Below are 14,902 nucleotides of genomic sequence, written 5' to 3'. Positions count from 1 at the left end.
TGTTGAGCGGGAGATAACTGGTTATCTGCCACTGAATATCTACAGTTAGGCACTCCTCCATGGGTCTAGTGGTTAGGGTGGTGGACTTTGGTCCTGGGGAACTGAGGAACTGAGTTCGATTCCCACTTCAGGCACAGGCAGCTCCTTGTGACTCTGGGCAAGTCACTTAACCCTCCATTGCCCCATGTAAGCCGCATTGAGCCTGCCACAAGTGGGAAAGTGCAGGGTACAAATGTAACAAAAATAAAAGACTATTGAACCAGCCAGGAGCCATTCCCAAATTTGTGCATGCAATTTTAAGCACTATTTATAGAATTTTAGGGTAAATGCTAGTGCGTATAATTATAATTGGTGCAAGAGGCTAACCTGCATCTTCATTTTCCTACCTGTAAGAAAGTAGCTTATAAATCGATATATTCAGCTATTTTTTCATACCAAGGCACTAAATCGTGGAATTCCTTGCCCAAAAATATAAGATTCCAACATGATTATTTGTTTTTTTTGTAAGCTTTTGAAATCTTTCCTTTTCAAAAACTTTCTGTCAATTGATCCTGATGTCTAATCTCCCCGCTTCCATTCTCCCCATTATGCTTTGTTATTGAATTCTTTATATATTTACGATTCTTTCCTTATTGATACATACGGAGTTAATGTATTTTGTTTCATATTTTGTAATGACTTCTTTTTAGACACATTGAACGCAAAATTGTACGGGAAAATGTGGGGTAAAAAATGTCTCAAATAAATAAATAATTTATCCTCTTATCATTTCTCAAAGTTCCCAGATAGCTGTAAACTATTGTAACTTGTCTATTAGTATTAGGATTTAGGTGTCATCGAGGACTATACATGAAAATCATCTGCTCAGTGTGCGGCAGTGGCCAAAAAAGCAAAGAGAATGTTAGGAATTTATTAGGAAAGGAATGGAGAATAAAATGGTAATGGAATTCAAACATGCATGGGATAAACACAAAGGAATCCTGTTTAGAAGGAATGGATCCTCTAAGGTCCTCTCAATGACTATCACTAACCACTCCCTCTCCAAAAGACATTACACGATGTGATACCCGCAAGTGAGTCTTCTCCGGAGTAGCCCCCACGCTCTGGAAAGCACTGCCTGAAAGGCTCCGCTTAACACAAGACTATCTCTACTTCAGGAAGCAGGTGAAAGCTTGGCTCCTCAACCAGGCCTTTAACGGAAGAAGTAACTAACTTGTTAGTCTCACTCACACACACAAGGAGTGACACGGGCTGCACATACTGCAGAAGGACATGTTTATCCACTCCTACCCTAGCTGAGATGATATTTAACCATCTCTCTGACCTCGTGTGCAACTTTCTTTAAATTAGTCACCTTATTTTCTAACTCCTCTTACTCTCTGACCTATCTATATGTTCCATCTTTGCTTTACCCTTCACTATCAATTAAAATGTTCTATTACGTATTGTGTTGACATTGTATGTAGTATACTATGCCATACTTTGTATTATTATTTGAATATTTTTACTGTTGTAATTGCCTATTGTTCATGTTTGATCTATTCCTACTGTACATCGCCTTGAGTGAATTCCTTCAAAAGGGCGGTAAATAAATCCTAATAAATAAATAAAACAAACAAACAGAGACTATCGTAATGCTTCTATATCACTCCACGGTGAGACTTCATCTTGAATACTGTGTGTAATTCTGGTCACCGCTTCTCAAAAAAGATGTAGTGGAACTGGAAAAGGTACAAGTAAGGGTGGCCACAATGATTAATGAGCTGGAAGGACTCTCATATGAGAATTAAATCTGTCTAACCGTGGCTCTGCCAAAATTACTATTGATTTATGGAATGTAGGGGTCAATGAAACATTATCTAAGATATCTAAGCTAAAATCTGTCAAGGTTCAGAGTAGACATAATCCTTGGTATACAGAAGCCTTGGCTCTTCAGAAAAGGACATTGCTGTTGATGACAAGGAAGGGAAAATTAGGTTCTTACCTTGGTAATTTTCTTTCCTTTAGTCACAGCAGATGAATCCATGATCCCTCCCTGTCTGACTTTGTTTTTTGTTCAGATCTTTCATGCAGATATTGTAGCTCCTCGGGAGGAGTTTAAAACAAGTTCTCAGAGTTTCTACATGCTGTTGATTGGGAGGCGGGGATAGTGCTGGGCAGACTTATACGGTCTGTGCCCTGAAGAGGACAGGTACAAATCAAGGTAGGGTATACACAAAAAGTAGCACATATGAGTTTATCTTGTTGGGCAGACTGGATGGACCGTGCTGGTCTTTTTCTGCCGTCATCTACTATGTTACTATGACATGAAGAAAGTTTGAAAGGAAGTGGAGAAAGAACAGGGATTAGCAATATTATAATCTTTGGCGTATCAACTAATTAGAAAGTATAAGGCAGTGGTTACCTTAACTAAAGTTACCTACTATGACTCACTAATATTGTGGGCTGGTAATTCTTCAAAGGAATTATTTTCAATTTTTGAGAAAATAACTGAAATAAATGTTGTCTGTCATTCTTCTCAAATATTACACCTTCTGCGGATTGCTTAACTACGTTTTTTTCAGTCTAAAGTTAAAAACGTAAGACCGAACTTTTATAGGTCTGATGCATATTTACATTTTAGTCCAGCTGTTTTTGGTATAGTCGAGGTCCCTGCAGATAGGTCTCGGGATTCATATTCAGATGTTAAGCATGGACACTACTGCTAAACGTTTGAATAATTTATCAAGAAAATCTTGCCACTTAGACAACTGTCTTGCCTATTTGTTAAGAACTATCCCTCAGAATCTGGTGATTCGGTTAATGAAATCATTCTTGCCGGAAGGGGTTTATCCTGATTCTGTTTCAAATATAGTGCTTACTCCAATTCCTGATCTATCCTTGGTAGATAACTATAGACCGGTGGCAGGGATTCCATGGATTGCGAAGCTCCTGGAGTACAGGAAGTGAGCCTTTTTCAAATGAAGGAAAACTCTGGAATGAGGGGGCATATGATGAAGTTAAGAGGAACTAGGCAGGAGGAATCTAAGAAAGTATTCGTTCACGGAGAGGGTGGTGGAAGTGTGGAATGGCTTCTCAGTAGTGGTCGTGGAGACGAGGACTGTGTTGGAATTTAAGAAAGTGTGGGATAAGCACGTGGGATCGCTTAGGAAAAGGAAGAGTTAGTGGTTACGGAGTTTGGGCAGACTGGATGGGCCATTTGACATCATGTTTCTATGGATCCAAAGAAGCTTAGCAGAGATTAGGTAGCAACACCGGTAATTGGGAAGTGAAGCCAGTACTGGGCAGACTTCTATGGTCTGTGCCCTGATCGTGGCTAGAAGGATTCAGCTTCAGAAGTTGGAGAACAAGGCCAGTGCTGAGCAGACATCTACGGTCTATGCCCTGATTGAGGCTGAATAGATTTGAATGTGCTGGAGTGGAGCTTTTCAGGGGCTTCGATGACAACTTCAGAAGTTTTAGGACAGTGCCGGGCAGACCTGTACGGTCTATGGTCTGAAAATGGCAAGAAGAAATCCGACAGAAGACGGAGAACTCAAACTGCCCCACGGTAGACACAACAGTACAACAAAAAAAGTGGGAAAGCGACCAAGGATACCAAAGACAGGAAGATGTACATTAAATGAGAAAGTTTATTTGAAATATGAAGACTTGACACAACGTTGTGTTTCGGCCGTTAGGCCTGCATCAGGAGTCTCTTTCGCAGAATGTTTCTGAAAAATGATGAAGAGAAATCTTCAAAATAGCACAATAGTCTCTTATTCTGGGCAGAGGAGCGGCTTCTGTTTCTCCTCACACGTCTGTCCTAAGATCCATGGTGGTCCAGTGGAGGTGTTGGGGGCAGTAGTGAACCCCACTCACTCCTACCCCTAGCAGCTGCCTCATCATAATGGCTGCTTCAACCTCGCAGTACATGGTGTTTATTTCATTGTTTATTATGCCACTGTTTTCAATAGAAAATATGTCCAGATATCATTCCTGAGTGCCCCTCCCCCAATCCTCGGAGCTTCGTATCATAACCCCTGGTTCTGCAACTTCTGTTCCACTAAAAGAGGTTTGTATTTTGTGCACAGTTGATACTTTTCAGATACCCCTCTCTCTTCCCTGAGATCCCTGAGTCGTATCTCATAAGGCTTCTGATGCATACTGTTCTGTCCTCTGACAAGCTCGCACTAGTTTATAACGTGATCCTAAAATGTGTGTAATGCTTTTACTGTTATTCTCAGTTCTAAGGACTATCGTTGCTGCAGTTTCTCACTGCAAAGATACATGAGCAATGCACTATAGGTAATGTAGTTCACAGGCAGTGCAACCACACTTGCTTGGCTGTGTAAGAACTGTTACCACTGGTTGTGAGGCTGCCCAGACCTCCTCTCTCTCTGCCAAGCTTGGCTCTTTCGTCTTCCTGCTATCATTTCCTGGTCATTCTCACTATCTCTGTCCTGGGAGGTCAGCCAGGTATGACCTTTCCCTCCAATCGAGAGCCATCCTCTAGGACCACCCCTTGCTACCCGATGGCAGGCTCTGTCCCCATTGGTCTCTATCTGCTCCTCCCTGAACCCACGTGAAGCCTCAACACCTCTTTGTCCCTTCAGCCATGAGGCATTCCCACCACCTAGCCAGAGACATGGAGCACGTACCATCTCATTCCAGACAGCTCTGTCCTGCTGAAACTCCCTGTAACGAACCTGGTTTTTTTTTTTACCTTGAAAATATCCCCTCCCTAATGAGATATCGCACATTCCAGTCACCCAGCTTTGAACCATTTCTACCTGTTCAACTATCCTTTCCCCCCTGCAATATATCTACGTCTCTTCAGATCTTCACCCCCAACAGCTCTCAGATTAAGGAGTCTCTGTGTCCTGGAGCAGCACCTCTGAACATCTATCTGTGAGTAAATTATCTGTGATTTATTTAATAAAAGAGACTTCATAAAATAAGAGAGACTTCGGATGATTGGGGTGCCAAGGTTATACTCCAAGATATTGGGGCCTCACGTTATCAAGCCTCAAGAGTCTTGACAAATACCTCCCATCATTTTGGCTGCCTCTAGCTTCTCTCTTTCCAGATCCTTCCCCCCCCCAACACCTGAACGAAATATTCTAGTTTGAGGCTTCACCCACAACCTGCTTTTTATTCTGCTGGTTACATCCCTCCTTCTAGCTCTGGTCACTACCTTGTCACACTGTTCATCTCAATTCAGCTGTTACGGATTCTCTCTCTACACCCATGTACCCGGAGAGCAGAGCCCTGGAAGCTCATCACATGCTCACTGCTGTAATCGCATCCAGCTCATCTAACTGGCTTATCCTTCCCAAACAGAGCCCGAAGCTCTCTCAGACTCACCTGTCGGGAGGAGGATTACTGGTCATGGTTAGCAACTGGACTTAGGTCTTCAGATCCCACCCAGTTCCTGTAGAAACGCAAAGAAGAAGGTGTCAGGAACTTCAGATGGATCAGTGCAATATACCAATAACGATCCCAGCAAGAGTTAGGGCCATGTCGGTACCACCCCAGCGGGCCACGGCATTATGTAATATTGGAACCAGAAATGTATTTATTTAATCCATCTATACCCCACATTTTCCCACTAGTTGTAGGCTCAATGTGGCTTACACATAACCGTAGGGTAGGCTACAGTTCAGAAAGTACAAATGAACAATGTAATAGTAGGTTATTAAGCGTTTTGGTATCATATAAAACAACAGAGATAACAACAGATCTTACAGGGTAATACAAGGTAATAAGGTCCATGGATTTTGCTGAAAACAGGAAAAATAAAGCGCCATAGAACTACGGTGATAAATAAATTAAAAAAAAAAAAACTTTTGAACTAAAAATGATAGAAAAAAACCGCTCGAGTGGCTATTCTGAAAGTATTTTGTAATCAACAGAAATAAAATAAAACACAGAAAAGAAAATAAGATGATACCTTTTTTACTGGACTAACTTAATACATTTTTTGATTAGCTTTCGAAGGTAGCCCTTATTTTCCAACATGTGCTTATTTCTGATCTGACGAAGAAGGGCAACCTTCGAAAGCTAATCAAAAAATGTATTAAGTTAGTCCGATAAAAAAGGTATCATCTTATTTTCTTTTCTGTGTTTTATTTTATTTCTATTGATTACCTTTAAAAGTGGACTAACACGGCTACCACACCTCTCTACTTGAGATGGAAAAGGAGGAGTGGCCTAGTGGTTAGGGTGGTGGACTTTGGTCCTGGGGAACTGAGGAACTGAGTTCGATTCCCAGCACAGGCAGCGCCTTGTGACTCTGGGCAAGTCACTTAACCCTCCCATTGCCCCATGTAAGCCGCATTGAGCCTGCCATGAGTGGGAAAGTGCAGGGTACAAATGTAACAAAAATAAAATAGATACTATTGGAGATTCTACATGGAATGTTGCTATTCCACTAGCAACATTCCATGTAGAAGGCTGCGCAGGCTTCTGTTTCTGTGAGTCTGACGTCCTGCACGTACGTGCAGGACGTCAGACTCACAGAAGCAGAAGCCTGCGCAGCCACATTGGTGATCTGCAAGGGCCGACTTCTACATGGAATGTTGCTAGTGGAATAGAAACATTCCATGTAGAATCTCAAATAGTAGCAACAGTGGAGGAGTGGCCTAGTGGCTAGGTTGGTGGACTTTGGTCCTGAGGAACTGAGTTCGATTCCCACTTCAGGCACAGGCAGCTCCTTGTGATTCTGGGCAAGTCACTTAACCCTCCATTGCCCTATGTAAGCCGCATTGAGCCTGCTATGAGTGGGAAAGCGCAGGGTACAAATGTAACAAAAATAAAATAGATACTATTGGAGATTCTACATGGAATGTTGCTACTATTGGAGGTTCTACATGGAATGTTGCTATTCCACTAGCAACATTCCATGTAGAAGCCTGCGCGGCCACATTGGTGATCTGCAAGGGCCGACTTCTACATGGAATATTGCTAGTGGAATAGCAACATTCCATGTAGAATCTCAAATAGTAGCAACAGTGGAGTGGTCTAGTGGTTAGGGTGGTGGACTTTGGTCCTGAGGAACTGAGTTCAATTCCCAGCACAGGCAGCTCCTTGTGACTCTGGGCAAGTCACTTAACCCTCCATTGCCCCATGTAAGCCGCATTGAGCCTGCCATGAGTGGGAAAGCACGGGGTACAAATGTAAAAAAAAAAAAAATATATATATATATTTGTGAAATACAGTATTTAAAATCGCCAAAACTTTAGTTAATGACATTTTCTTTGTATATGTCAACAGGTTGCCCACCCCTGAGTTAGAGGGACAGGATCACCCTCAGCTGAGACACACTGACAGCAAGGTTCTCTGTTGAGAAAGACCTCAGACAAACACTCCTATCCTACAGACAAATACACTGACAGATTCAAAATTAGGAAAATTTATTGGCAGGGCAATTTGTATATATGTGTTGCCTGGGGAGGAGGGGGAGGGGGGGGAACACATTTCAACTGATTTTATCCAGATAAGTAAGGTAAAGTCAGCAAATCAAAACATTCACTTCCCCCACTATGAATAAAATTTCCCATTCTACGAAAGGGTGGGGGAAAGTGGTAATGGTAAGTAGCGTGTGGGGTTTAATTTTTGAAAGTCTTTTGGGTGCTGTATGATGTGATACTGTATCTGCTGTAAGGCTCTCTGGGCCTGAGATGCTCCTGGCCCTCTTCCAAACTTTCAAAAGCAGAAAATCCTCTTTCCGGCCTGTGGCTGTTAATACAAGGCATTCACAGGCCCCTACAAAACAGTTTGATTTTTAAAATAAAACAAAAGAATCTATATAATAATTGGTAACTCTACTTCCCTGGATGGCTGGCTGAGTTCGTAACAGCATGCTGATGTCAGCTCGCCTCCAGTCTTCCCTTTCCTCTCAGTCTCTCGCCCTCGCGGAAAGACAAAATGATGTCAGAGGAGGGCGGGACACTGAGAGGGAAGGCAAAGGAAGGCTGGAGGCGATGCAAGCCCAGCCTTCTGCCGCTGCGACCTGAGGTAAGATGAATGGTTTAAAGACAGGGCGGCAGGAAGGACAGAGTCACTGGCCATGGAGGGGAGGGAAGAATCGCTGGACATGGATGGGATGGGAGGAGAGGAGAGGGGAGGGGAGAATCGCTGGACATGGAGGGGAGGCCAGGGCAGAGGAGAATCGCTGGACATGGAGGGGAGGCCAGGGCAGAGGAGAATCGCTGGACATGGAGGGGAGGCCAGGATCGCGGGACACGGAGGGGAGGGCAGAGGAGAATCGCTGGACATGGAGGAGAGGGCAGGGGTTAGAGGAGAAATCGCTTAGACGAGAGCCTTCCTAGGGCCCATTTCATTTTTCACAAAACGGGCTTTGTTGCTTGTAACAGAATAATATATAATGATACTAGTAAAATAAAATGGCAAAAATACAGAAAATTCAGATAAGAAGTGTAGCCCTCAGTCCACCTCATTACATAAGTACATAAGTAGTGCCATACTGGGAAAGACCAAAGGTCCATCTAGCCCAGCATCCTGTCACCGATAGTGGCCAATCCAGGTCAAGGGCACCTGGCACGCTCCCCAAACGTAAAAACATTCCAGACAAGTTATACCTAAAAATGCGGAATTTTTCCAAGTCCATTTAATAGCGGTCTATGGACTTGTCCTTTAGGAATCTATCTAACCCCTTTTTAAACTCCGTCAAGCTAACCGCCCGTACCACGTTCTCCGGCAACGAATTCCAGAGTCTAATTACACGTTGGGTGAAGAAAAATTTTCTCCGATTCGTTTTAAATTTACCACACTGTAGCTTCAACTCATGCCCTCTAGTCCTAGTATTTTTGGATAGCGTGAACAGTCGCTTCACATCCACCCGATCCATTCCACTCATTATTTTATACACTTCTATCTAGCCGGCGTGGCTAAACAGTAAGATAAAGGAAATCATTAGAGCCAAAAAACAATCCTTCAGAAAGTGGAGAAGAGAACCAACTGAAAGTAACAGGATAGATCATAAGGAATGCCAAGCCAAATGCAAAGCGGAGATAAGGAGGGCAAAAAAGGACTTTGAGAAGAAATTAGCGTTGGAAGCAAAAATACATAGTAAAAACTTTTTTAGATACATTAAAAGCAGGAAACCGGCCAAAGAGTCGGTTGGGCCGCTGGACGAAAATGGTGTTAAAGGGGCGATCAAGGAGGACAAAGCCGTAGCGGAGAAATTAAATGAATTCTTTGCTTCGGTCTTCACCGAGGAGGATTTGGGGGGGACACCGGTGCCGGAAAGAATATTTGAAGCGGGGGAGTCGGAGAAACTAAACAAATTCTCTGTAACCTTGGAGGATGTAATGGGTCAGTTCAGCAAGCTGAAGAGTAGTAAATCACCGGGACCTGATGGTATTCATCCCAGAGTATTAATAGAACTAAAAAATGAACTTGCGGAGCTACTGTTAGAAATATGCAATCTGTCCCTAAAATCGAGTGTAATACCGGAAGACTGGAGGGTAGCCAATGTTACTCCGATTTTTAAGAAAGGTTCCAGAGGAGATCCGGGAAATTATAGACCGGTGAGTCTGACGTCGGTGCCGGGCAAGATGGTGGAGGCTATTATTAAGAATAAAATTGCAGAGCATATACAAAAACATGGACTGATGAGACAAAGTCAGCACGGATTTAGTGAAGGGAAGTCTTGCCTCACCAATCTAATGCATTTTTTTGAGGGGGTAAGCAAACATGTGGACAATGGGGAGCCGGTTGATATTGTATATCTGGATTTTCAGAAGGCGTTTGACAAAGTGCCGCACGAAAGACTCCTGAAGAAATTGCAGAGTCATGGAATCGGAGGTAGGGTATTATTATGGATTAAGAACTGGTTGAAAGATAGGAAGCAGAGAGTAGGATTGCGTGGCCAGTATTCTCAGTGGAGGAGGGTAGTTAGTGGGGTCCCGCAGGGGTCTGTGCTGGGTCCGTTGCTTTTTAATGTATTTATAAATGACCTAGAGATGGGAATAACTAGTGAGGTAATTAAATTCGCCGATGACACAAAATTATTCAGGGTCGTCAAGTCGCAGGAGGAATGTGAACGATTACAGGAGGACCTTGCGAGACTGGGAGAATGGGCGTGCAAGTGGCAGATGAAGTTCAATGTTGACAAGTGCAAAGTGATGCATGTGGGTAAGAGGAACCCGAATTATAGCTACGTCTTGCAAGGTTCCGCGTTAGGAGTTACGGATCAAGAAAGGGATCTGGGTGTCGTCGTCGATGATACGCTGAAACCTTCTGCTCAGTGTGCTGCTGCGGCTAGGAAAGCGAATAGAATGTTGGGTGTTATTAAGAAGGGTATGGAGTCCAGGTGCGCGGATGTTATAATGCCGTTGTATCGCTCCATGGTGCGACCGCACCTGGAGTATTGTGTTCAGTACTGGTCTCCGTATCTCAAAAAAGATATAGTAGAATTGGAAAAGGTACAGCGAAGGGCGACGAAAATGATAGTGGGGATGGGACGACTTTCCTATGAAGAGAGGCTGAGAAGGCTAGGGCTTTTCAGCTTGGAGAAGAGACGGCTGAGGGGAGATATGATAGAAGTGTATAAAATAATGAGTGGAATGGATCGGGTGGATGTGAAGCGACTGTTCACGCTATCCAAAAATACTAGGACTAGAGGGCATGAGTTGAAGCTACAGTGTGGTAAATTTAAAACGAATCGGAGAAAATTTTTCTTCACCCAACGTGTAATTAGACTCTGGAATTCATTGCCGGAGAACGTGGTACGGGCGGTTAGCTTGACGGAGTTTAAAAAGGGGTTAGATAGATTCCTAAAGGACAAGTCCATAGACCGCTATTAAATGGACTGGAAAAATTCCTCATTTTTAGGTATAACTTGTCTGGAATGTTTTTACGTTTGGGGAGCGTGCCAGGTGCCCTTGACCTGGATTGGCCACTGTCGGTGACAGGATGCTGGGCTAGATGGACCTTTGGTCTTTCCCAGTATGGCACTACTTATGTACTTATGTACTTATCTCCCCTCAGCCGTCTCTTCTCCAAGCTGAAAAGCCCTAGCCTTCTCAGCCTCTCTTCATAGGAAAGTCGTCCCATCCCCACTATCATTTTCGTCGCCCTTCGCTGTACCTTTTCCAATTCTACTATATCTTTTTTGAGATACGGAGACCAGTACTGAACACAATACTCCAGGTGCGGTCGCACCATGGAGCGATACAACGGCATTATAACATCCGCACACCTGGACTCCATACCCTTCCTAATAACACCCAACATTCTATTCGCTTTCCTAGCCGCAGCAGCACACTGAGCAGAAGGTTTCAGCGTATCATCGACGACGACACCCAGATCCCTTTCTTGATCCGTAACTCCTAACGCGGAACCTTGCAAGACGTAGCTATAATTCGGGTTCCTCTTACCCACATGCATCACTTTGCACTTGTCAACATTGAACTTCATCTGCCACTTGCACGCCCATTCTCCCAGTCTCGCAAGGTCCTCCTGTAATCGTTCACATTCCTCCTGATTAAATGCAGGGACTATCAAAAATCCCAGGCCCAACGACCTTAGACTTTGGCTATCCTTGAAACAAAGCCCACACAATCAGGACAGAAATAAAAGAGTTTATTGGGATACTTAATTCAGACAAGTTATTTGGCTGAGAGCATGTTTACATCTGGTGCAATCCTCACATAAGACAGTCCAAAAATTAGTTACTGCAATCGGCATACTGGTATTTTCCTGAAGCAACATCGGGTTTGGGTACATCATGTCAGCTTCCTTAATGAATGGGGGGGGGGGGGGGGGGGGGGGGGAAGTCTTCCTTAACAGAGCACTTTCAGCTGATTCCTCTTTAGACAGTAACCCTGTGCCCTCAACTCTAGCCAGTAAGTCCAACTTTTCATATGCTGGAGGGAACTCTTCAAGTGTATGAAAAGTAGAGTTAAGGGTATTTCCAGCATTTTTTTTTTGGGGGGGGGGGGGGGGGGCATGGGATACAGGGAGAAAAGGCAAATTCTAGGCATCTTGAATTACATTGGAACTTGAGGGATGAAAGAGTGGAATGGGAGGGTGTTGGGTTAGCTATTACTTTGTTTTTTATCAGGACAGTCTGGGAGGGAGGATGTGGTTAACTTTTTGTTAGATCAGGCACCTTTTTATAGCTACTTTCAGGAGGGGTGGAGTGAGGCTGGCCAGCCAGATTCAGGCCCGTTCTTGCACCGTGTAGAGTTAACCTACCAATTAGCTAATGTAGAAAATCAGTACTAGCCACTAAACTTTCCTTTTTCCATCCTGGCCCACTCAGAATTTGACAGGCTAAAATTAATTGAATGATCATTTTTCAAGGCTTTGATATAGCCAGCTAAGGGGGTCTTTTACTAAAGCTTAGCTCGCGCTATCTGCAGCAGGGCCCATAGGAATAAAATGAGCGCTGCTGCAGGTAACTCGAGCTAAGCTTTAGCAAAACACCCCCTACGCGTTTACTAGGGGAGCTATATTGCTTTTAAAACTGACCTGTAAGTAACTACTCTGCTGTAGAGATCCCTAGCACCCTACTGAGGGATTTTCAGTAATGTGGCAGCTCAGCCTTAAGGGTGGGGGCACACTGTATGATTGGAAGGGTAGGCCTAGGGAGTAGTATTATAAAAGGTGGGGCAGGGGGAGGCAGTGAAGGCTGTATTCTCCAGGGTGCTCTGTGTTGCAGCTTTCTAGGGTGCTGAAAAGGGGAAGCAAAGAGCAGCTTCAGCTCTCCAGGTTGTTGGGAGGGGAGAGGATAAGGGGAGAAAGAGAGGGGATGCAGCTCTCCAGAGAACTGAGAAAGGGAGACAGCGAGAGATTGCAGTTTTCCAGGGTGCTGAAATGGGGAGACAGCATGAGGTGCAGCTCTACAGGGTGCTGAGAGGGGGACACCAGGGCAGACTGCAGCTCTCCAAGGTGCTGACAGGAGAAGCCAGTGAGGTACTGCAGTTCTCCAGAGTGCTGAAAGGGGAAACAGTGAAGAGCTTAAGCTCTCCAGGGTGCTGAGAGGAAAGATAGTGAGGAGCCACTGAGAGGGGGAGACAGTGAGGGGCTGTTGCTCTCCAGGGTCTGGAGGATGAAATAGCAAGGATGTGCTGATTTCAAGGGTGTGGAGAGGAGGCATTGAGGTGCTGCTGGCTCTGCACAAATCCTGGGGGGCAGGGGAGAGAAAGGGATGGAGCTCTCTAGGGTGTTGACAGGAAAAGGCAGTGAGATGCTGCTGCTCTTCGGGGTGCTGAAAGGGGGAAACAGTGAAGAGCTTAAGCTCTCCAATGTGCTGAGAGGAAAGACAGTGAGGAGCCACTGAGAGGGGGAGAGATTGAAGGGTTGGAGCTCTCCATGGTGTTGAGAGGGAGAGACAGTGAGGGGCTGTTGCTCTCCAGGGTCTGGAGGGTGAAATAGCAAGGATGTGCTGATTTCAAGGGTGTGGAGTGGAGGCATTGAGGTGCTGCTGGCTCTCCAGAATCCTGGTGGGGGGGTGGAGAGAAAGGGATGGAGCTCTCTAGGGTGTTGACAGGAAAAGACAGTGAGATGCTGCTGCTGTTCAGGGTGCTGAAAGGGGGATACAGTGAAGGGCTTCAGTTGTCCATGGTGCTAAGAGAGGAGACAATGAGAAGCTGGAGCTCACCAGGATGCTGAAAGGGGGAAACAGTGAGGGGCTGCATTTCTCTAGAATACTGAGAGGAGAACTTGAGCTTTCCAGGGTCCTGAGAGTGGAGAAGTGAGGGGCTGCAGCTCTCTAGGCTGCTGAGAGGGGGAGAGAATGAGAAGCTGAGAGAGAGGCTGCAGTTCTCCAGAGTGCTGAAAGGGGGAAACAGTGAAGAACTTAAGCTCTCCAGGGTGCTGAGAGGAAAGACCGTGAGGAGCCACTGAGAGGGGGCGACAGGGGCTGTTGCTCTCCAGGGTCTGGAGGATGAAATAGCAAAGATGTGCTGATTTCAAGGGTGTGGAGAGGAGGCATTGAGGTGCTGCTGGCTCTGCAGAATCCTGGGGGGCAGGGGAGAGAAAGGGATGGAGCTCTCTAGGGTGTTGACAGGAAAAGACAGTGAGATGCTGCTGCTCTTCGGGGTGCTGAAAGGGGGGAAACAGTGAAGAGCTTAAGGTCTCCAAGGTGCTGAGAGGAAAGACAGTGAGGAGCCACTGAGAGGGGGAGAGATTGAAGGGTTGGAGCTCTCCATGATGTTGAGAGGGAGAGACAGTGAGGGGCTGTTGCTCTCCAGGGTCTGGAGAGTGAAATAGCAAGGATGTGCTGATTTCAAGAGTGTGGAGAGGAGGCATTGAGGTGCTGCTGGCTCTGCAGAATCTTGGGGGGCAGGGGAGAGAAAGGGATGGAGCTCTCTAGGGTGTTGACAGGAAAAGGCAGTGAGATGCTGCTGCTCTTCGGGGTGCTGAAAGGGGGAAACAGTGAAGAGCTTAAGGTCTCCAATGTGCTGAGAGGAAAGACAGTGAGGAGCCACTGAGAGGGGGAGAGATTGAAGGGTTGGAGCTCTCCATGGTGTTGAGAGGGAGAGACAGTGAGGGGCTGTTGCTCTCCAGGGTCTGGAGGATGAAATAGCAAAGATGTGCTGATTTCAAGGGTGTGGAGAGGAGGCATTGAGGTGCTGCTGGCTCTGCAGAATCTTGGGGGGCAGGGGAGAGAAAGGGATGGAGCTCTCTAGGGTGTTGACAGGAAAAGGCAGTGAGATGCTGCTGCTCTTCGGGGTGCTGAAAGGGGGAAACAGTGAAGAGCTTAAGGTCTCCAATGTGCTGAGAGGAAAGACAGTGAGGAGCCCTGAGGGGGGAGAGATTGAAGGGTTGGAGCTCTCCATGGTGTTGAGAGGGAGAGACAGTGAGGGGCTGTTGCTCTCCAGGGTCTGGAGGATGAAATAGCAAAGATGTGCTGATTTCAAGGGTGTGGAGAGGAGGCATTGAGGTGCTG

The 14,902-nt window shown here is 45.4% G+C and overlaps 1 protein-coding gene and 1 long non-coding RNA gene across 4 annotated transcripts in view; one reads left to right on the top strand and one right to left on the bottom strand.

The window, feature by feature from the left end:
- The window catches only part of SLC29A1 (solute carrier family 29 member 1 (Augustine blood group)), a 309,536-nt gene that overhangs the window by 113,746 nt on the left and 180,888 nt on the right, over positions 1–14,902 (bottom strand). For all 3 annotated transcript variants that reach the window (XM_030195748.1, XM_030195747.1, XM_030195749.1), the window contains one exon: positions 5,347–5,413. In XM_030195748.1, coding sequence (XP_030051608.1) covers positions 5,347–5,372 — 26 coding nt within the window. In that variant the 5' untranslated portion in view covers positions 5,373–5,413. The remainder of the gene's footprint in view (positions 1–5,346; positions 5,414–14,902) is intronic.
- LOC115465333 overlaps positions 5,345–14,902 on the top strand; it is an 85,724-nt gene continuing 76,166 nt past the window's right edge. Inside the window, exon 1 of the long non-coding RNA XR_003941396.1 lies at positions 5,345–5,415. This is a non-coding gene — a long non-coding RNA (uncharacterized LOC115465333). The remainder of the gene's footprint in view (positions 5,416–14,902) is intronic.

The sequence above is a fragment of the Microcaecilia unicolor genome, chromosome 3, assembly GCF_901765095.1.
Source record: "Microcaecilia unicolor chromosome 3, aMicUni1.1, whole genome shotgun sequence".
Taxonomy (NCBI): domain Eukaryota; kingdom Metazoa; phylum Chordata; class Amphibia; order Gymnophiona; family Siphonopidae; genus Microcaecilia; species Microcaecilia unicolor.
The sequence above is the reverse complement of the archived record's forward strand: the minus strand, read 5'-3'. Positions and strand labels throughout refer to the sequence as shown.